At 46.4% G+C, this 22,230-nt stretch overlaps 8 protein-coding genes across 8 annotated transcripts; 3 read left to right on the top strand and 5 right to left on the bottom strand.

Annotated features, from left to right (window-relative positions):
- Positions 1 to 231: 231 nt before the first annotated feature.
- Positions 232 to 2,184, top strand: N7473_010400 (uncharacterized protein; the record flags this gene model as incomplete). The annotated part of the gene is made up of 1 exon (XM_057156339.1): positions 232 to 2,184. The coding sequence occupies one exon, from the start codon at positions 232 to 234 to the stop codon at positions 2,182 to 2,184; it is 1,953 nt and encodes a 650-aa protein (XP_057004994.1).
- Positions 2,185 to 3,750: 1,566 nt separating this feature from the next.
- N7473_010399 (uncharacterized protein) lies at positions 3,751 to 4,045 on the bottom strand (the record flags this gene model as incomplete). The annotated part of the gene is made up of 2 exons (XM_057156338.1): positions 3,751 to 3,898; positions 3,954 to 4,045. 2 exons carry the CDS (start codon positions 4,043 to 4,045, stop codon positions 3,751 to 3,753), a joined length of 240 nt encoding a protein of 79 aa, XP_057004993.1.
- A 2,022-nt stretch (positions 4,046 to 6,067) lies between these two features.
- On the top strand, positions 6,068 to 6,756 carry N7473_010398 (RTA1 like protein-domain-containing protein; the record flags this gene model as incomplete). The annotated part of the gene is made up of 2 exons (XM_057156337.1): positions 6,068 to 6,146; positions 6,197 to 6,756. 2 exons carry the CDS (start codon positions 6,068 to 6,070, stop codon positions 6,754 to 6,756), a joined length of 639 nt encoding a protein of 212 aa, XP_057004992.1.
- A 623-nt stretch (positions 6,757 to 7,379) lies between these two features.
- N7473_010397 (uncharacterized protein) lies at positions 7,380 to 9,590 on the bottom strand (the record flags this gene model as incomplete). The annotated part of the gene is made up of 6 exons (XM_057156336.1): positions 7,380 to 8,521; positions 8,575 to 8,921; positions 8,988 to 9,155; positions 9,222 to 9,291; positions 9,369 to 9,403; positions 9,478 to 9,590. The coding sequence occupies 6 exons, from the start codon at positions 9,588 to 9,590 to the stop codon at positions 7,380 to 7,382; spliced, it is 1,875 nt and encodes a 624-aa protein (XP_057004991.1).
- A 620-nt stretch (positions 9,591 to 10,210) lies between these two features.
- On the bottom strand, positions 10,211 to 10,554 carry N7473_010396 (uncharacterized protein; the record flags this gene model as incomplete). The annotated part of the gene is made up of 2 exons (XM_057156335.1): positions 10,211 to 10,299; positions 10,401 to 10,554. 2 exons carry the CDS (start codon positions 10,552 to 10,554, stop codon positions 10,211 to 10,213), a joined length of 243 nt encoding a protein of 80 aa, XP_057004990.1.
- A 3,846-nt stretch (positions 10,555 to 14,400) lies between these two features.
- N7473_010395 (autophagy protein) lies at positions 14,401 to 16,270 on the bottom strand (the record flags this gene model as incomplete). The annotated part of the gene is made up of 5 exons (XM_057156334.1): positions 14,401 to 14,727; positions 14,813 to 15,150; positions 15,206 to 15,961; positions 16,016 to 16,050; positions 16,101 to 16,270. The coding sequence occupies 5 exons, from the start codon at positions 16,268 to 16,270 to the stop codon at positions 14,401 to 14,403; spliced, it is 1,626 nt and encodes a 541-aa protein (XP_057004989.1).
- Positions 16,271 to 16,926: 656 nt separating this feature from the next.
- Positions 16,927 to 18,445, top strand: N7473_010394 (uncharacterized protein; the record flags this gene model as incomplete). Its single annotated transcript, XM_057156333.1, has 4 exons — positions 16,927 to 16,998; positions 17,058 to 17,530; positions 17,587 to 17,689; positions 17,744 to 18,445. 4 exons carry the CDS (start codon positions 16,927 to 16,929, stop codon positions 18,443 to 18,445), a joined length of 1,350 nt encoding a protein of 449 aa, XP_057004988.1.
- Positions 18,446 to 19,135: 690 nt separating this feature from the next.
- Positions 19,136 to 20,083, bottom strand: N7473_010393 (ketopantoate reductase family protein; the record flags this gene model as incomplete). The annotated part of the gene is made up of 2 exons (XM_057156332.1): positions 19,136 to 19,824; positions 19,888 to 20,083. The coding sequence occupies 2 exons, from the start codon at positions 20,081 to 20,083 to the stop codon at positions 19,136 to 19,138; spliced, it is 885 nt and encodes a 294-aa protein (XP_057004987.1).
- Between the last annotated feature and the right edge of the window lie 2,147 nt (positions 20,084 to 22,230).

Genomic DNA, 22,230 nt, shown 5'->3' with positions numbered 1-22,230 from the left:
GATTTTGGGCTTAACCAAGATAGGAAAGGCGCAACGGTGTCCAGGGCAACAGTCACCTGATTTGTCCCAAGTGGGCAATAAACAACGCTAACCACCAACTGTGGGTGCGTCACTTGCCAATTGTCAACGTGATTTTCCCCCGTGAACCGATCTATCTCCTTTCCACAACAACGCCCTCATGATCGCTTGAAGACCCATCTCATACGCCGTTTTCCCTCGCCATTATCCGCGATGGATTCTCCAACGCGTCCCATCCTCAGTCCCACGAAGATCCTACTTCCGGTATCGCCGGAACGCATGAATCAACAAACAATCCCCGCCTCACCATCGCTGCCCACAGACCTGCTATCGCTGCACTACAAAAATACAAAGGGTGTATCCGAAGTTCAGGCCAAGGTTGCGTTCCTCAATAGCCTCTCGCGAGGAGGCAGTCCCGTTACCCACACCCAATCCGCCGCACACAATGCCGCCCTCCAGCGAGCCATTCTCGGTCGCGAAGAAGCCGAGTCTGCTCTGGCCACCGTGCAAGAAGAACTCTCCGAGGCGCAATCCCGAGAACGTCGAATCAGCGAACGTCTCGAGTCTTTGCTAGAAGAACTACATGCTGCCAAAGAGCGCCAAGCCCACGAACGGTCAATTTTTGAGAAAGAGATCCGCAAAGCACGCAAAGAGGCCTTCCGAGCGGGTTCGACCCTCGTTAAGCTACAGGAAGAACTCAAGCACTCCAAATCCGAGTCCAAGGCACTGAAAGATGAAGTCGCTGCGGAGCGCGAGTCCAAGGATAAGGCAAGACAAGAAGCATTTGAACGTGCGTATGCTCTTGCTGGCCTTACCGAAGAGCTAGAAATGCTCAAGGGCAAGCTACGATCGATGGAAGCTGCCAATAAAACTAAGAAGGAGATGCAAAGAGAAAACTTTGGGCGGGTCTCTCTTGTAGAGGGCGATCTTGCTTTCCTGGCAACCCCGCGACGACCCAAGCGCGCTGCTGTGGGATCGGTCAAGTCTCCCGTGTCCGAAATTGAGGCGGATGAGGTTGTGGAGGCCACTCCACCTAAGCGTCAGCGTCTTTCGGAATGTACGACCACTGCCGACACCGAAGAAACGGCTTCTGATATCTCGCCCTCTGATGCGAACCTCGAGGTGTTAGAGGAGATGAGAGATGAGCTCGAGCAGGAACGCCGCCGTCGTACCGAGGCGGAAGATATGGTGCACTTCTTGAATATTGAGTGCCAGTTCCAGCGCTGCTCGTGTCGAATTGCTGAGAGCCAGGGTCGTCGATACATCTACGACACCGAGTACTACGAGACCTTCCAGAAACCTCAAATTGAGGCTAAGGCTGAGGCTGAGGCTGAAGCTGCTCGTCACGCCCACTCTCGCCAGAGCCAAATGCAACAAAACCAGCTTGAACAAATGGCCCCTCACCCTCAATCAAGCCATACCCCGAGTGTCGAGCCTCCTACCCATGTTCATCACCAGCCAGCTCCTCAATCTGAACCCGTTTCCGGACCTGAGCCCGTCGTCAAGCCCGAGCCAGTGGACCTGCCCGAGAAGATGCAGATGCCGGAAGAGCCATTAGTGACTTTCTCTCCAGAGACGGGCACTTTCAGGACGTTCCCGTCACCTCTCCGCGATAACGTCCTGCCTCGGCGAACGGATTCATTCCCGATTCCCGATATGCCCAGTTTGAAGCCCTCTGTGAAAAGCTGGAGAGACTCGGCCGCGTCTTCCAACTACGCCCCCGATACGTTCTCACCCTCGGAAGAGCCGAGGACTTCACGGGCTAGCGCAGAGAACATTCTTAGCGAGGGCGCGAATGCCCGTCTATCGGTGGAGTCTCGACCCTCCAGACGTACCGAGCGAGATCCCTACAAACCAACGGTCTCCACCACGAAACGAGTTCCGCTTCGGGAAAAAGCTGGCACCCGGACTTCTGGCTCGTCTGGGCTTGTTCCAGACACTCCCATCAATCGAGAAGATGCCCTTGCCCAGATCGCGGCCCGCCGGGATCGTGCCCGGAGCAAGCAACGCTCCGTGAGTGCAAACGAAGCAACTGGTTGTTCAGGAAGCACAGCCACGGGTCGGGGCCCAAGACGCATGCCCAATCTACGTGCAGATGGCAAACCGGAAAACGACCTGGCTGAGCGTCGGGACCTGAGTGCTCCTGTCCGGATGTACCGAAGATAAATGGTCTCTACTTTTGGTCTCGTCTGATATCATGCTTCTATGAGGTTGTCGTTGGATTTCTTTTGTGTTCGACTGGTTCTCCTTTTATATTGTCTTCGTTTCAAAATACCCCGGCGCAGGTGCATCAAATTGCGTTCATCTTGCATTCTCGGCCTTGGTACTCGCACTATCCATTCACTTGCATCACTGTTGCGTGGCAATGATTTTGGTGCGTTATGGATCCTTGTTCAGCCACGGCGTTTTGTGTGATTTTTTTCCCTCTCTTTGCATTTCTCATGGCCTTTTATCCTTGTTCCTGTTTCGGATATCATGCTTCACACTCCTACTCTCACACTCCCTATCCATTTCTTTTGTCAGACTGTGTCTCATTTCTGTATATATGCATCTATCTGTGACATTCGGCCATTGATTCACTTTAATCCCCTACCTTCGATACCAGTAAACTCTTCGAGTATGATAGTGCGGCAAAGAGCCTTGCTTTAGGTTCTTGCTACGGTTGTATTCATGGACTGATCCTAAACAGAATCGATTTGAGCAGAAGGTCATTCAGTCGCTGGCCTTGCTGGTGAGACCGGCTTTGCAGATGTCTTCAAACCTCGACAGAACAGTCTTTGTAAACTCGGGATCTTGAAGTTTTTCGTCTCTTCTCCCTTTTTCGAAGAGTAGGCTTCGGATGGTTTCAGTTCACCTTTCATCTATTGAAGACTCTGGACACACCAAGTTAGTCATTACTTCATGTTCTCCCTCAGTTTGGATTCTTTTAATTAATTCACCTTCAGCCCTGATGACTCCTGAGGTTCACTTTGATCGAGCGAGCCTTTCCCGCTCTGTGAATGATTCGATCCTTGAATGCTCTTCACGCGGTTTCACTCATGTAGTAGACGGCTAGTTGATGTTAACACAACGGTGTCAAATAGTTTAATAGTGCGTGGAACGGCAACATGGCAACCTTTCCCAGAAACACCGCGGGAAAAAAAACCAGCACCCTTAGCGGCACCCACAGCCATTCCTGTTTTGGATTTTCTCTTAGACTTGTCCATAGCGGACACATCGGAATCATTTCTGGCCTGTATTCGTGTGGTGGTAGTATTGTCAGTTGACGAAAGAGAAAGTAAGGTGGTTGTCTTTTATCTTACCTCTCGCTCATTGTATGCCTCCGAAATATGGTTGACAGTTGGCTTGACAATGGCTTTTACCAGGTGCCTGCCCAGTGATCTCTTAATTGGATCAGAGGCTGTAGCCTCGGGAAAAACTTCTGTCTCGAAGTTTACAATTTGGTATTCTCGACGCTTGATCCTGTTCACGGCGTTAATTAGAAAAGAAAATCAAGGGCAGTTAGTCTCAATGGGTGACCAAATACAGTTTTAGCTCAGATCTCCTTATCGCATTAGATCTCACGAGCACTGCTGCTGCTGCAGCAGTCGAGAGTTGAACAGTAGACTGGCTTTTCTCAATCTGATATACTGCAGGTGATGTTTTGATGAGGCCACATTGCATGTCTTGCCATGGGAAGTGGCGATGGAACGAGCCCACGGGGTTTGCCAGACCACCCTCCTTCTCAATTTACTATTTAATGTGATTGCATACTTGCTGAGTTTCGGGTTGCATACAGTGGCGAATCGCCGGGGTAATCGTCTCGCTGAAAAGATCTTTTTCGTGAATAGGAAGCGGCCCTGCGCTTACTTCGGAGACAGCATTGGCCCAAAACGGTTGACTGTGACGAGATTAATAGTCAATAACAATTGTTATGTTTGAACCGAGGATCTCACTCTCGGATGACTGGGAACGTGACCATCGGCTTTCCATGTCGAAGGCCCATGGATACCATATCAGCATCACCGTGTGTGATAAGAACCTCCATTTTGGGCATCAACCACTCTACAAAGAAACATTTAACACAATTATTACTTTATTCTAATGAATCAACAGCCCACTTACTGATCGGAACATCTGCAGCACGAAGATATTGGAATCTGAGACGCCCCTCACAGATTGGAAATGGCCTGGGAGTAGGAAGGTGAACCCGTATATGCTGGAAGTTTCTCTGAGGAAGTAGACAAATCTTTCTGGGTTGTTGAAAAGATCGATATGTGCTGAGACATAAATTGGAATGACTGCAGTTTCAAGGAATTGGACAAGATCATCAGGAGGGCTGTATGAAACCCCATGATCCACGGTCACGTACCCAGAAATATCTGTCGGTGTAGTTAGGATTGGAAGTCTAATACTCTCCATTTATGCCGATTACCTATCTTATTGCTCCAATCTTCTGGCCGTGGAATCAAAGCCGAAGACATGAGATATGTGTGAGGGACATCGAGCATCCGTAATAAACCCCACGTTGTTCTCAAGCGGAATTTGTGACGGCCCTAGAGTTGTTCGTCGGAAATAATCCACAACGTAGTATATCCTAGCCAGTGTGTCAGAAATCTTCTCTGATCCCATAGTTTTACCCATATGCATCACTTACTCATGCCAGACACACTCTTCAAACAGAATATGGGAGAGATAGTTCTGAGTCTCCTTATTGACTGCGTCGTTCAATTTAACCTGCGCTAGTGGATGCGCGAAGCTTTTCGTCGGGGTCCGCGGAGTTGTAGACATTATATGCAGGGAATCGATATCGCTGCACAATGAATATGGGGGTGGGCAAGAGGCGTCGCAATGATTGCGTCAGCTAAGAAAGGTTGGTCTTTCCGTCGCCCTGGATTTGTACTTGCAATCCAGGACGCTCTGAGGGTATCTAAAAGCATCTTGCTGTTTCTCTGCTAGACATTAATTCTTCCTCCGAGCGCATGAGGTCCTTCTTTTCTGACATTCTCAAAATCACTTGGCACAATTGAATGAAAATTTCCAATAATCGTCGTCAACCCCGCCAGGTGTTTGCATTAAGTCTTCAGGAATGCAGACAGACACTAGAACTTCTTTTCTCCTAGGCAGCCGTGTTCTTATTAGATATAAGTCTCTCGGAGTTTATTCTCGGAGACGCACCGAGTGACTAATTTAGACTGTTGGGCAGGTGTGCTGGATTTTTTTTTTCTAAGCGTATAAGCCAGCGATATTTTCTAGTGGATATACTTATTAGATTTGATATTTCATATGTATAATTTTTGGCTTCGAGAGTGGAGTTAAAAGGTTAATTAATGGTTGAACCCGAATCCGAACCCGAATACGGTATCCCGACCCGAAACCCAAAATCAAACTAGAAAAAGGAACTTTAAGGTTGGAAACTTGACGTTTGTAAATCAGATAATGGGCCATCTGGGTAAGGCGGTCAAATTTAATCCTTGACCTGCAAATGAATGCTGCCTGCAGAAAGTCTGTGGTGTCCTATTATTATGTGTTGCGCAATTTAAGCATATTACGCCTCTTTTGGGTGGGTGGACCAGTTTCGCTTCTAAATCTTTTCTGATACTCATTATATTATTATCTACTAGCTCCAAAACTTATGTTCAGTGTCATATCATTGTACATTCTTGCCAGGCGGCAATTCTAAGCTGACTGATTTCTTCAGTCAACCGCTCAACCCCGTTTCTGAGGCTTGGCTAGCTAGCTAGTTGTTGATCTTTATTCTAGGCGAACCATTGTAGGATCTTCGCCAAGAAGACTCAATTCAATCTCAATTCTAACCTTTTTCCAACCTGGATGGATTCACCATCCCGGGCTTTCAGCATCACTATGTAACTGCCTAAAACTGATACACTCTATAAAATCCCGCTTGATGAACTCGCACAAGCTAGGAAGACAACCAACTCTTGCTATTCAGCTAATTAAGCTCATCATCTATTATATTCATCGTTTCTTATTATGGCTCCCTCACAGTGTGAACTGTATCCATATATACCTAGTCTTCCTTTGGCGGTTGTCGCTATCATTCTTTACTATGCCCTGGTTGATCCATGCCTTTCGTATGATTCAGACAAATGCATGGATCAGTGCTTTCTTCTGTCTAGGAGCTCTTGGTAGGTGAACCTGTCCCATGATATAAGGCCGATTTGCTAAAGATTTACAGCACAACTATCCGGCTACACGGTCCGCGTATTTTCGACTTGTAATCGAGCTGCCTTTTCAGTTCAATCAGTCCTTTTACTACTCGGTCCGACTCTCATTATTTTTTCCGTCAATTTGACTCAAATAGAGTTTGCCCGAGTGATTGAAGGAGAAAGGTTCTGCTGGATTCCAATTTCATGGCAACCAACGCTTTATTCAATCTCGAACGCTGTCTTAAGGATAGTCCAACTTGTGGGAGGCGTCATAGCCACTGCATCTTCATCTATCGAGACTATCGAGGTGGGAACCAAGATTACTATCGCTATCTGCGTGATACAACTGCTCTTTTGGTTATTTAATCTTGCGGAAAATACGTACATGACAATCAAGCTGCGTCACCAGCCAACGGAGGCCTGCAATAGCAAATTCCCGCATTGGAAACGCAGGAGTCGACTTTTTGGCCTTTCTGTGTCCATTATCGCCGCTGGTCGTAATGTGATGCGATTGACGATGGCGGGCAGTGTTGCATTTTGGTGGATAATGAGTGGCCATCATATGTATTTGATGGCTATCAAATGGTGATTATCTTGGGTGCTTGGGCCGTATGGTACCTCCAGAGAAACTTGGCAAAGTCCGTCCCAGAGTGAGTTATACGAGTTTTGCGGAGCTAGAAAGAGCAGATGGGAGATCTGTTTGAACTTGGGAGTGGATGTCATGTTTTTAGTCTAGATAGGGATGCAGTTTGCACTTCCTTGATCTCAATGTATTTATTCGTATAACTCTGATCTCCAATTGTAGGTGTAGTTGATATGTAGTGTATGACGGATTAAAGTCCTTACGCGGAGCGCGGTTGACCACTTTGAAAGGAGAAACTTATGCACTTTGAAATGTGAAAGAGTAGACCATGATCGGAATGTCATGGCAGTTGGCATAATCCATGAAGAGTATCTAAACGAACCCACCGCAAGAGCAGTCATACGTTGTTTTATTCAGCCTATGGAAGAGAGGTTATTTTGGGTAGAATGTATGCGCCTCATATCTTGCCATATAGAAGTGTTATATAGACCGGAATATTGGATACAAGGAAAATATGTACAGATGTATTCAAGCAGTAGATCCGGGCAAGCATCCGGGAAATCGTTGGAAATCTGCCTTGGTTTGTATTTTGAAGGGGATGTCCCGATAGGAAGCTGTCGAATGAATCTTTATAAAATAGAAATGCCGCAGCATCGGATACGAGCGCTATCAACGTACGCAGAGCGCCCCCACCATAGAGAGACCAGCTCCTCGACGAAAATCCGATCTGGGGCACTCCACACATCGAGACCCATCTCTGCCATGTCGGCAATTGTGACGGTGATAGGATCACCCGCGCCCTGAATTTCATGGGCTGAACTGCGGTTGGTGTGGTTTCCGTGTGATCTTTGCCGGAGGAGCGGCGTATTTCCATCGTCGCCGCTGATCGACTGCCGTGACATAGACAGTGACAAGTTTGTGTCATCATTTGTTAGGTCATCGAGGTACGGGGTGTCAGTGTATGATTCACCCGGGTCATTCGCGTCTCGGCAGTCACCATCGTGCCGAGCAATAGCTCCAGCAAGAGTGAAAAATATCTGGGAGGTGATGCGGCGGAAGTACGCTACCAGCGCGACCTCCGGGGACTCCTGGACATGGTCTTCGAGATGCATTGAGCGACGGCCTGTGTTTGTACCAGGATATGCAAGACTTTCCACACTTGCCAGAAGCCTGGCGTCTTGTTCGATTTGATGTTCCTCCTCTTCTTCAGATAGGCCGTCACGATTTTCGCCCGCTGAGGCCCACCAGATGAAAGATGTATAGGCGAGGCGGGTCCAGGAGAGCGGCTCAACCACCGGGCTGGACGAGTATGTTGAGTCTGCGTCAGATGAGCCCGAGTCTGGGGAGGTTTCACGGTCATGAGAGAACTGCCGAAGGCCTCTGCGAAGCATAGCATATCGACGGGCATCACGTTGCGTTGCTTTCAAGTTGACAGTCTGATTCGAATTGTGTTTGGTGCTTGAACGGTCCACCAAGCTAATGCTGGGGAAGGCACTTTCATTGGCGTGCTGGGAGTATGATGGAGGGAGAGTAATGAGAACATCGTAAAGATCAGGCTTCATGCTCAGAACCGTGTCTGTTGAGCAGGCAATCCAGCTTGGATCGGTCTCAGGATCCAGTGTCGCCCGCGACGGGTCGAAAGAGGCAAGATCAGGGATATCATGAATGCCCACATTGAAGAGGGGGCGGGGTCGCAGTGGCGGAATCTTGTCATCAGGTAGGACTTGTAGTAAGGAATTCGGAAGAGATGCCAACAATGATAGGTCATAGACTACAATCCTGTCAGCAATAATGATTCCCAGCTTTGAGTTTGAGAGGAAATACCATAATTGCATGGTGTGTGCACCGGTGCTTCGGCCATAATGAGAATGCGCTTGCGTAATAGCGCCGCTCTGTATAGGGGGAATATCAAAGGTCCGAACGATTCGATGAAATCAGGAAGCGATGAGGCAGGATGAAAAGGTGTCAGGGCCGGCCTGGAGTTTTCCAATACTAGCGCATCGCTGAAGGCACGGTTGCGGTGCGCGCCTGGTCTATCGCCTGGGCGGAATCGCAGGCTAAGGGGCGAGTCAATCGGCGAATCCGGCGCAGAAGACTCAGGACCTCCAATTCGGAACGAGTCCCAGTAATCAGACAAGGATTGCATGTCAGACATGTCCGTCGCATATTTCCTATCACGCAAGTTCGGCGGTCAGCGGTAAGCTTGCTCTTTGGCATTGAGGCCAGGTATCACGTACTGCGTCAACTCCTTCAATCTTGGGGCATGTCTCCAACTTTTCCCCAGTCTCCCTGAGCTGAGTGGGACCAAAACTCCAATCGCAAACATTTTGGCATTGCGTTCTGCCTCTTCGGCGGGCTGGTTGAGGAACGCGCTGATTCCAGCATACTCTTCGTGAACGAAGTAACTAGAGGAGAGATGTCCAGTTAGCAATCTTAGATATGAAGCCCACGCAATCTCCAGACAGTCTTACATCAAATCCTCATGCACATTGTGTAGCCCGGAGGGAAGCGACTTGTATTCCACCACCCCTTCCACCTCGACTATGCGGGCGTCCCGTTAGCCTTGCACGTCAAGAAGCACATAGAAGCTCGGCAAACGAGTGGATGGAATCACTTACCCCCTGGCGCAGTTCGTTTCCATGAGACCACATACCTGCGCAGTGCACGCGCATCAGCGATTCGCCCACCCCGAGCTCTGAAGCTCCAACGAGGGGGATTAGGACTTACCCGGTCCTGATGTCGAAGCGGATGACGAACAAGGCCGCAATGCCTGGGGGCGACTCCATGGATGCGCGTGAGACGTCAATACTGGAGGGTTTCCTAGGAGTATCGGAGGCCATGTTTGGAAGAAACGCGACACTCGGGCGCCATTTAAGCAGTCGGGGAATCACGGTTGTCGGTCGGTCGATTGCCCGAGGGGGTTATCGGGGGATAAGTTCGGAATACGGGGAGTCGTAATCGTATGAGGAGCTGTGGTGGCCTGAGGCATTACACGGAGTAGTAGGTGCCTGACCGCTCAGGACAACAACAAAAAGTATAGAGTAGAGAAACTAGTCAAGTACATATCCTTGTGTGAAATGCGTCTAGTGAACAATAATCTTATCTTAAATTCAATAATATGTATGAGAATACAGATCTAAGCCTCTGCAGAATTTGAGGCGAAAGAACGGGCGTGTAGTAAGCGCTACTTGTCAATTATTACAACGAAATCATCTATCATGCGTCCTTGACTATAATGTACAAAATCGGTGCCACCGACTCCCTCAAAAATCTGGTTACTATCCATAATGTGCTTCAAATGTTCAGCAATATCAAGGGCTTCCTCACGAGGGTGAAGGTGGACTTGGTTCGCATCCGATTTCGATTGGGAGAAGCTTATTCATTGGGTCATAGGCTACCTAAATATGCTGTGAGAACAATGCGCAGTCAAGACGCAACAGAGGACGGGGACCTACCTATCCTAAATCGAATCGTAAACCTCCGTTGTGGTGTCGTCTGCTGCGGCAGTATCGGCGTCCTCTGCGGAAGTGTTCTCCGAGACAGTGCCGTCTATAGTGTAGTATTAGCATCGAAGTTAACTTGTAAGCGCATCACTCAAGTGACCAGAGATATCTAACACCTAGTGGAGCGTTAGTCTGCCGTTTACGTACGAAGTTTATCCATAGTAATAACAGGAAGCGAAGCCACAGTATGCTCGATTTTTGAAACGGATCCTATCGTTGAACCCAAGGCGCCCTCTGGAATGATTGCGCCACAGACGGTACTGGCGAGGGCGAGAGCAGCAGCAATATTAATGAGATTCATAGCTTCGAAAAAAGGTGTTTTTCTAACTCCGTGGATTAGAGACGGAATTAGGCTGTTCACGGGTGGGAAGAAGGTTGTTTAAATAAATCCCCAACCATAAACGCCTAAGTTTAAAGGCCAATATTGTAACACATAGATTCATTCCTGACAAACCCTGGTTAATGATCCCGATCATCATCGGCTCATTTAACTAAACGCTGCGATTCCACATATGTAACTCGCGTTTACTGAAGCCGAGGGTGAGCGGTGATTGGTCAGGTGAAGTAAATATTGACCTGCCTTATTTATGCAGCCACATTGAACCAGAATCCTACATGGCCGAGCCGCAAATTCTACAAAGTCCGCCATTTCACTTTTGTTTATTCCTGAGAGAGGAAGTAAAGACTAAGAGATTCTTCCATAAAGGTCCGAATATCTTGATACTGGTACAAAGTAGATTGGTAATTCTAATCCGTAACAGGAGGCTCTCATGCTACTAAGGAAGGCACTCGACAAGTTTCGTGGCCAGGTAGTAAAGAGGCAGGACACTTTAGCCTTGTCGCCTACTTTGGACTCTGAATAAATTAAAAATAAGGATATTGATATGTAGTGTATTAGTCCCCCCATGATAAGGACGCTTATTTAAGCCCTTGAGATAACAGAAATATGTAGCCAATTCTATGCAGTGTAGATAAATAAAGCTAGCCCTATTTTAAGTCACAAGTCTTACAGCCCTGCCTCTTTTGATAGGTTTGAAATATGGGAAGCGCTTACATTACTAGAGGGGTGGGGTTAAAAATTATCAAGGCCAATCTGAGGATCAACAAGGGTTATCATCATATTCCAGGTCAAACAATCACTCCTCCCCTCCGATGGCCTAGTTAGTCTCCATATATTGGTGACCATTGGCGTGCTCTGGAGGAGTGGGCAAAAAAGAAGAAGAAAAAATACTGGGCCAGTGTTGACGCTTCGAGTTCCACGGACGGCCGGGCACACACCCCTAGGCAGGGGGAGTACATTTTTTTTCGAGAGTTTTTGTCAATATTCATTTTTTCTAATAGAAACTCATCTCATACTGTTTAATTATATTGTTTTAATGTTTAACGGGGTTAGTAGTGTGTAGAGGGTTGTATCAAACGGCGATGTTCATTGGTGTCCTTGGATGGCGATGCAGTAACACGGCAAAGTATATAGGGAACTTGACGGTTAATGTTTCGATTCATGGAGGGAGAGAATTTATCAATTTCGTATTTTAGGCAAGTTTTGCCTTTAAGTATTCTCAACGTTGTCTTGTTGAACAGAGAAGCCCCGACTACAGCACATGGTATTGGCGTCAATTGTCAGATAAAATATTTAAGGAACTAATTGACCCGAGTAATTGTAGGATCTCTATCATTAGAGACCATATCTGAGATAATTATGATTCTCAGATTGAATATTAGGGGCCAGTTGCTTCACAGGCTTCATAGTCATCCCTTGCCGGTGGATCCAGAATGTACCATAGATCTACTTAGCCGACGGGCACATTCTTTCTTGGAATCGGACAGAGTATGATTCTGCACCCTGCATTCTCGAGGCTATCGAGAACTTCGCGATAGCCACTGGCGCTTATCACAGCCCCGGGAAAAGGTAACATGGACAATTGTAGTCCCCTCTTTTGGCGGGAGCCCCTTCTTTGTTCTGTTCAATAACACAGTACTAAGTATCTGGCCATCGCGAGAGTAGATTTGACTACATTGCATTTTCATCTCTTCAAGATGAAATCATTTGGACAGATACGTGACCCTGAAAATCAAGCCCGTGTTTGTTCGCTCTGAGTACCGGAGTTTCTGCGCCATCGCAACTTTACACCAAGGAAAGAACCCCTTTTATTGACCAGGTACTACTTAGGCAAGCACGATCGACGCGGCTTGAACTTTACTACAGTATCTCCTCATTGCACCATATTTATCCGCCTGAACCACCTTATCTCTTAGCATCTATTAACTGCCATTATACGAGGCGAAATGCTCGATACAGCGCTAATAACGACAGCCAGCACGGTTGCAACATTTCTGAGCACGTGAGGATATTGATTATCCGAAGTGACGTAAATTGGTTCTCCAAATTCATCAAAATCGACAACTCAAGTTTATCAGAATTGGCCACCAGAATGTGTAGCCACCGGAAGTCGCCTAATTGACCACCAGAATTCATCATAATCAACCGGTTGAATTCACCACAATTGGTCTCCATTTGTCTTGTTGACTTTCCCAGAATCAACCCAACCGACCATCCGAATTTACTCGAATTAGCCACCTAGACCGGCCACTCGAACTCTGATGCCCGACTAATTCAAGTGAATTCCGAGATCCATTTCAGTGGCCGATTGTGGACACTTTGCGGAGTAGGTTGATCAATTTTTAGGTGAAGTCAGGTGTATAGTTTGATGGATTCGGATCGCCAATATATCACATTCTGACCGACTGAATTCACCTATTATGACCACCCAAATTGACGAACAGTTTGTACGAACTAACCGTCTAAATTAGCCACTTTCGATTGCACTAGAACTCACAATCTGTTATTTCTTTCGGGTTCCCTGGCCGCTGTATACGGTTTTCTGGTAAATCGGGTCGACTTGAAACACCCAGGTCGAACAGTATGAATAGCTAGATGATTGCATTTACCCTGACCCCGCTCAGCAAAGTTGATTATCAACCCCACCCAATAGATTGAATGTGGATTCGTATTTCACTCTAATGGTAAACCAATTGGTATAATGATATGCAGGCAACTTCAAATATAGTTTAATCTGTCAATGGAAGTATGATTGAGGGGGAGTGGTGAATTAAGGAGAGAAAAATGGACTTCACTGTATATAATAGCGGATTAATTGATGTCACCAAGGCTCCATGCCGCTAAGGGATGAGTTTTGACTTTAGATTAAAATATATTTCCATGCAACGTGGTCAATGGAATCATTTGGAAATTGTTTTTCCGAAACCATCCCACTATGGTGGAAAGAATACGTATTACTTCAACAACCGTGCGGCCCTCACATTAGCGCTCACTGTCGATCATTCGCTGGTGACCGCACTGTTCAACAATGTACTATTTTAGGTTAATTGATGATTTTGTTGGTACACCGATCAGGTCACTGAGTCTCGGCCCGGACTGACATTTACTCAGTGAGTCTGACTCTGAGCGCTCTGTAAAAGAGACGTCATGAAAGACAGGAAAGCCCCACCTGGCAGAGGAAAAATACTAGGTAGAGTGACCTACCTAATTCAGAAAGAAATAGTAGCCAAAGGGTCAATCTATTAGACTTCATCCCTTTAGGTAGCCACTTTGCAGCTCACATCATCTATGACATAATTACCATGGGTAAGCTAGGCGACACGGATTAAATAGAAGCGATGTCATTCTACAAAGAATTGACTGTGTGCCGGACGATAAAAATGTATGTCATGTTTGATATAGTGCAATCCTTGAATTTGTACTTCTTTGGCATTTCAAGCGGTACCTTGGGAATTGAGTCTTTAAACAACTTGAGGACAGCGTCGTTGTACGAGTCGGACCTGATGCTCCTGTCTATTATACGCTCACATTCTCGCCTCAGATCGCTGGACACAAAATCAAGGAGAATCTGAGACTAAAATTATGATATTCTATTTGCAGGTCATACTACTATAGGGGTTGGAGAATCTGACGGGCACAGTTGAATAGGAAAAGATTCTATTCGGACCTATTTAATACATGATCAACTCTGAAGGAAAGAAGCGAGAGATGGAAACTGCTCATTTTACATGGTGGACAACGTGGCTGTGTGGCCTTCAATCAACTTCTAGAGTAAAGTATCCAGTCTTGCGGGAATGAAATGTAGCATTACCCTCCAATTTTTCGCTTATTCGCTTCCAAGAATTGCTCCTGCTCTAGCCGGCTCTTCTTCAGATCCACTCCCTCGAACAAGATCACGAAACTCAACAGGCTCAATGCGAACAGGAAGTAAAATGGCATCGATGTATTTCCGGAAGGCGAGGCATCGATAATAGCGCTGGAGACAATTGGTCCAATGAATGAGGAAGTTTTTCCGACAATGCTGAACAGACTAAAAAAGAGATATTCATAGCCTCGGGGAGTCACTTCGGATATCATAATTTGCGAGTAACTGTACCAGGGGCAGATCAGGAGACCGTAGAAGGCTTGGTAAAACTAAAGAGATTGTTATTATACGCACGACCCGGTACGGAGTCTTTTCTGTGTAACGAAAGGAAGACAAGGGAGATCAGGAACTTACCCACACTTCCCATTCGTGATGGAAACCAAATTTGCTAGTCCAAATGCCTATCATACCCCAGCCGTCCAGGAGAATGATAGAGAACGCAATAGCATTGAACATGGTCTTTGTACCGAATTTATATTGTTGTTGGATGAACCAGAACGCGTAAATTCCAACAGCCTGCGATAGCAAGTTAGATCCCGGCTTATCAGTACTCCAGATGGTACTCACCTGGGCTGCGATGCCAACGATCAGGAGGTATGTTAATTGTAATGTATTGTATGCCACAATGCTATTTTGCAGAGTGGAAATCACAGTAACAGTCGTGTTCAGAGAATCACCCAGCAAGAAGTAACCTTAGAGTGAAGTCAGTTTGCAGTTCAAGCAATGAGAACCGTTTATGTTACCCACCAACAAGATATAGCAAGGCCTGCTTCAACTGGAAAACCTGACGTATAGTATACGAAAGCCGCGACAACCCAGCGAGAGCAATATTCCTCCTTCCAGGATCCTGACCAGGTCTCCTCTTTTCCAAAAAGAACCAAGGCAACGAAAAAATCAACCAAACTCCACTCGCAAAAGCAATAAGCACACTCAACCCCCAATTATTGTTCGCCGTGCTCGCATTAACATCAACCCCAAACATGATCCCCACAATAACAGCCAGAATCCCAACCTCCCCCACCGACTGGACATAAAACGCAACATTCGCCAATTGACTCCTCTTCATTGTATCTGCAAATTCATATTCCTCCCTCGAAATTCTACCAGAAGCAAGATCATCAGCATGAGTTGTCATTTCCACGGTATTCCTAGCAAGGGAAGGGAATGCAGCCGTCCAAAATGTCAATGTAGTTTGGTAGGCGATCAGTCCGACGATATAGAGACCGACACCTATATGCCACTTGTCTTCGGTATGGACACCCAACCAGGCGAGGCCGATCGCGTACGCGATTACCGAGAGGGCAATGAGGATATTTGGTCTCCAATTTCCGAAATCGGCGAAGCTGCCGATTACGAGGAAGACCATAATCTGGATTGCGAATGAGATGCCGTTGCTTAAGAGAACGACGCTGTTGATTGATCGGGTTTTGCCGAGGAAAACGAGGGTTCCGCTTTCTCCGGCAGCTTGGTAAAGGAGGTTTTGGAAGGCTGTTGGAGCAAAATCTATGTGGCGTTTAGAAATGAAGGGATTGATAAAGCTTGGTACTTTTAGCTTACTGAATAGGGACAGTCCATTGTTTCCGATGTAATAGCTATTGTAAAGATTAGTTATTGCTTCATTATAAGCTTATTGATCACGCACGCATAATATGCCCAGATTTCGCGTTTGGTCGTGCGATATTTCTCGTCAATTTGGCCTGGCGCTACGGCGATGTTCTTGTCCAGCACCTCGTCAGCCAAGATGAGTTGTTCAATTACCGTACGTGGTGCAACTTTCGGATCATCCTTAGGAACTTGGTCGGTGCCAGTCATAATGTATTGTTATTTTAGAAGGCAAAGAGAGAAAGTATCTTAGATATCGCAATCATGAAATATCTAGTTAGTATTAAGTGATCTTTTATTCGCTCTTATTAATCCAGCAGTCTCTGGTATCTTTTGGACGCATTGACGGTGTATCAATCGGCGAATCTCAGAAACTTCCTTTATCAGGGGCTATGATGAGCTGAGAGATAAGAATAATAATTCAGCTTCGAGTCTGCGGGGTATATTTCGGCAGATACGAAGATCAGTAGGCTTGCGATAAGATTATATGGTGGAGGATCCAAAATAATTAGTGGGGGATTTACATGTGCATGACTGGGTGCTTGGCTAGATGTATGATAAGCTGAGCTACGCAGTAGAAGGGTCTTTCATATACGGGACCGACCTGCCAAAAGAGGAAAGCGGGTCCTCCCGATAGCCGATACAAGATAACGCATTCTTCTTTTTGGTCGACTCCACACTGTATCAATCGGCGTGGCCGACCGCTAAGCCGTGCCTTTTCCTTGCGAGCATTAGGAAGCCCATTCCACCGTCCAGAGCCAGCGCGCATCCTGGGAGAAATTTACCTCATTCAAATCATCTAGGATCCTACTTAGGAACCTCGAGGCCACTTACTTCAGTACTATTCAATTGCCATATTCGATCCCATGCTCTTGCTCAAGAAGTGGACCTTGAGCTCTGCCAAAAACATGGACCAAGAAGAGATATTTAACCCTTCAGTGTGTACAAATGGGAATCAAGACTGTTCTAGAATAACCGGAAAGCTCACATATGACAGATTCATCTGAACTACTCACCACCTGAGAAGAAGATCACAATGCAAGACTTGCTCTTGGATCAGAGCGCATCCGCTTCTTCTATTGCAGGAACAACACCATTTCCACTACTCTCACGTGAGGGTGTAAGGGCATATAGAAGGGCCTTGTTCCAGCAAAAGGTCCTTGATCGATGTGCGAGCTCGCCGTTCCCAGGCACTTTAGTTCTCCGTGATGCAGCGAAAGAATCGAACTTCATCAAGGATTTCTGGACACATCCTCAGACAATGAGCATAGTGTCTGAAGTTATGGGTGTTCCTTTGAATGTGGTTATGCCTACAGAAATTGGACATACTAACGTTCAAGTTGAAGGTGCTACTGTTTCGGAAATGACGAGAAAGCTTAAGGTTGAACCATCGGTCGAAAAGGTGGAATTGAGTGCAGAGGAGCGGGCCTACAACCCATTGAAGGATGCTAGCGCTATTATTCCATGGCAGTCAGTCCATTCTCGTCACCTTGCTAATAGTATCAGTAAGATTGACGTTGCCAAAGCTATGATTCTTATCCTTACGTATGTGTCTTGATGTTGAGCGAGACTGATGGTATGATTGGGGGAGAAACATATCTCAAGAAGGGAAATGGGACACCCCAAAAGGTCAGTTAAAATTCAAGACACCACACCAAAAATGTATGTCTAACGGCCCCCGAGGTTGAAGGACCTCAGATTGGCCATGCGGTAATGCTTCAGGGTGGTCAAGTGCAGCACCTAGCTGCTCGAGCCAGGGGTGTGAAGGAACGCATATCCACTATTACTTCCTACCGTTCAAGTGTGCCAACAGTCTATGACTCCAGCTACATGACCAATATCCGACCCTACGCAAATTTAAACAGTCTCTACCCGGAGTGGATCCAGTACCGATTGCGAAAATTGGGAGACGAGATCAACAATTATCTCAACAAAATTGAAAACGAACCAGAGCTGGCTCTGGACAAAGTGCAACTGGAAACCCTTATAAATGAGCAAGCAGAGTACCTTCGACAAACCTCGCGGCAGATGGTTTCGCCGGAGGAGGGGCAGCGGATTTTGAAGAAATATGGAAGCACGGCATACTACGATGCGCCGAGAATATGGATAAAAGTCCAATCTCTGCCAGAATTTAATATAACTGCATCTTCTGCCGATAAGAATAGACTCTGGATGCCAGGGAGTACTTACTGGTTGGATCTTCAGAGCTCGATTGAGACACTTCGTTTGGGGAAATCTCTTAAAAGTACAATGGGGAATTTGACTTGGGACGACAAACGGCAGTACTTCATGGGTGATGAACTTATGCGTCAAGGATTAAATGAGATGTTTTTGGATTGGCTGGGGGTTTCGGGGCTGTGGGATCTTTATTGCAAGATGGCTTGAGTAATTAGAAAGGAGGTTTTCAATAATTCAATGCTTTTCTATTTTCTATTATTCTCTTCTTATTTCGCTTTCAGGTGCATGAATTTGTGATATTCTTGAAATACCGTGCTTTATATATGTAAAAATGACCTAATTGTCCAATTCAATTCCTATGGTTACTCTAAGTATTGTGGTGGGCAAACCAGCAACAGAAGGAGTGAAGAAAGATCAGAGTGGGATTAGCTTTTCTGGCACCTTTCTACTTAACAACATCCGTTTCCTCTTTGGGGATCAGCATTGAGGCCTTATTTCTCAGTCCTAGAGTCCAGTCTAATTCATATCTCATGTGTTAGACGGCAGAGACCTTACACATCTCCCAGCGAAGAGATTTCATTAACACCCATCTTTTAATTCCCCATGGCCTTCCTTTTACGTCTCCTGTTATACCACTACCACCGAGTGCTGGTGAGTGTGCGATTCCTTGGCTATTTTGACCCGTCTGATTGTCCGACTGCCATTGAGCATCTCCCAATATGTAGTTTGAAGCAACGCAAAGGGTTTCTGAAAGCTTGACATATCACGGCAATTGGAGCAAGTTATTTGGATACTAAGAAACCGCTAGACTTTTATCCCTAACAATTCTCCACTGAATTAATTTTAAATACTCATAAATCATCCGCAATAATGGCACTTCACAGCCCAGCTCTTGAGCTATGCGCAGTGGATTACCCACAATAGCTTCAACTTCAATAGGTTGCCACGATCGACATCAACCAACATACTTGAACGAAAGTTTATTTCGCGTGGCATCCAGTCAATTGTCCGCTGCTGGATGCCATCCGGTAGGGTACACCCACTGGCCTTGGCGATAGTGACAATTTCATCCATCACTGGGCGGATTATGGTCTCTACACCACCGGAATCCATAATGGCGCCAGAACCAAGGCTTGTCATAGCGCAAACACCATTGAAGGATGCATTCCACACGAGCTTCTTCCAGCGCATGCAAGTGATGTCGTTGGCGAGGAGGCAAGATGCGCCACTGGCTCTGTACAGCGAGGCGAAAGAAGCTGCCAGTTCGTCCTCTGTTTTCCTTGCAATAGTCGCGTTATATATTGGGCCTAGGTGGAGAATATCGGGCTTGTCATGTCTGATCACGCCGCTGCTCAATTCACGGGTGCCAATCATGCTTCCGCCGGATAAGGTAGTGGAATCCGGGAAGGAATCGACGAATGGTTGCTCAATACCAATGCCGTTTTGTATCAGGACAATCGTTGCAGATCGCGTAATGGCTGGAGCAACGAGAGCTGGGATTGAATAAATATTAGGGAGGTTTTTCAGTGCTATAACGATGAACTGGAAAGGTCCATGACTCATTGCATCTCGAACCGAGCGCTCAACTGTCAAGTACAGTAAGTTACGTGCTCCTATGAAGCTCCTTTACAATTAACAAGAAAACCCACTACGTGATGGACGCCAGCCCGTGAGACTGCCATGATCAATACAACCGATGGCGAAGCCCTTCTGCTCAAGTGCGGTGAAGTTTGACCTTAGCACTGCTGTGGCGGTGGCACGTTCAGATCTTCCCAATGTGACGGCCGCCAAAGTACCAACCGCTCCGCACCCCGGTAGAAGTGTATTGGCTTTAGTATCAGGCATGAGAAGTTGCGTCAGAATAAGCTCAATGTTAACGAAATCCACGTAGTTTCAGCAACCTCGATATCCTACATTATCTAAGGACATGATATAGTTCTATCAATCGTTCCCCCAGCTAGAAATAGTGCAAATGATCTAGTCGCCTAGTCCCTTTTCGGGAAGTCCGATCACTTAAGGATTCTCTATTCGTCCAAGGACCACTTTGACCCCCACAGGAGATAACAACAGAAATAGGGGTTAAGCACGTAAACGAACTCGATTAAGGTACTCACATTAACCATGGTTACATAATGCCACCTAACTTATCTCCGAGTTCATCCCGCGAATTTTGTTGATAGAAAATCCGACAGCCCGACCGTTACAAACACTTGCGAGGAAATATTTGTCTTTTTGAATCATCCGGCGGCTGTGGAGGCCTTTTTTTGGCCTCGATAGTCACGTAAATTGCTAATAGGATGGTGAAAGGAATGGACCTGAAGATAAATAGTTACTGTTCTTGGTGTTACGCTTAGGTAAGAAGGGACAGTCATCTGTCCCATCTTTGAGGATAACCTTGACCTCCCTTCTTGGGAAGTCTGTTGCCATATTCTCGGAGTAGAATTTATATTGGAGACTGCCGAAATCTCGTCTCTTGCGGGGGATCAGCACATAAAAGAGGCCGAAAATGCCTTTTGCGCTCATTCAAAGCGAGTGCATAAAAGCATTCTGAACAATATTCGGAAATTTTGTGTCCACAAAATGGAGCTTTTTGGAAAGCCGTTGCGGCAACCCGGACGGAACTGGGAAGCCAAGAGCACTGACAGTGTCCCAAACGGCACATGCCTTAACTTTCACATACCTCTTTAAGGACTTCTTTTCCTCAAGCTCAGAAAGGCGATTCCTAGGGGATGAAAAATAGTTTAAGTTTCGGGGAACCTAGGTGATTATAAGCGAATAAGTGAAAGATAGCTTACACCCATCCGCAAAATAGGGTAGGGTCTAGTAGGTTCCTAGGAGCAATATCCTTAGGTCGAACTGCCTAGCCTAAAAGAGATGGTGATTGCTTAAAAAAGGGTTCTAATAAAGGCGCTCAACGGTGATAAAAGTAGCCCTTGTAGTCACACTCTGAACAATCTTTGCTCTAGTGGACGATTATTCAGTGCAAGATTTCTAGTTTCTGAGTAGACTCATGTAATTCGCCCTAAGACTAGTACCCCTCCATGATGCCCGGGAGACTGTGGAGCCAGTAGACGAAAGATTCCCAGGAGCTTAGGTGATCAACCAGTAGGCTTTATGGCGGCGCAATGAATAGCAGCAAGTGTACCAAAATAAACTGTCAAATTGTTGATGCAAGTGCTCTTTTGATAGGGCTGTAGGGGCAATCTAATGGAGGGGGGCGGGGTTTTACTTGGATGGAGCAGCGTGTTGCGTTTTATTGAGGTAGCTAGTTACCCCTGCGCTGAGGTTGTGCTCAGTGAGCAAATCAGAGCGCTCAGCTGAGCATCAGTGAGTGGATCAGACTTGCTCAGTGAGCAGATCAGGGCGCTCAGAGGCGTGCTCAGGTCTACTCAGTGAGCAAAAGACGCGAGGGTCTGATCACTAAAACGGGAAAGGAAAGCCAAGATGTGGCATAGGAAATCAAGTAGGTAGGAATGAAGCCACTACTGTTGCAGTGTTTTGCATTTCAGTCCCAAGAGCCCCTTCTCCTTCATCACAGTAATAATCTCATCCAGTGATGTTGTAAAGTATACTATCCCTAATCAGTCTAGGCGTACCGCATCCTCAGGTAAACCTTATTACCACGTGACATTCATTACGGGATCCTTGAGACTATTTGTTCAGAGCTCTACTAATCGTATACTTCTGTCATGTAGATTTGTAGCGATAGTCTAGGCAAGTCTATCATGAGGTATATGGACTTCAGGATGATTCTTACTTTAGTAGTTGTGGACAGCCTCCAGGGGTATCCCCAATTGGCCCAAGGAACTCGGGAAGATCCACCCGATGCGATCATCGCGCAGACCACCGGGAAGGGTAAAACCCAAGCAAACAACCCCCGAATGATATCTCGTCGTTGTGCATGAAGAGTCAACCAAAACTCACTCTATAAATAGGAGCTAACTTGACCTCTCTTCACAAACCCGGATCCAGAATTGGTCGCAGCTTGAACA

Source organism: Penicillium subrubescens (genome assembly GCF_028828155.1).
Source record: "Penicillium subrubescens strain IBT 31985 chromosome Unknown utg000007l_segment0_segment0, whole genome shotgun sequence".
Taxonomy (NCBI): Eukaryota; Fungi; Ascomycota; class Eurotiomycetes; order Eurotiales; family Aspergillaceae; genus Penicillium; species Penicillium subrubescens.
The sequence above is the reverse complement of the archived record's forward strand: the minus strand, read 5'-3'. Positions and strand labels throughout refer to the sequence as shown.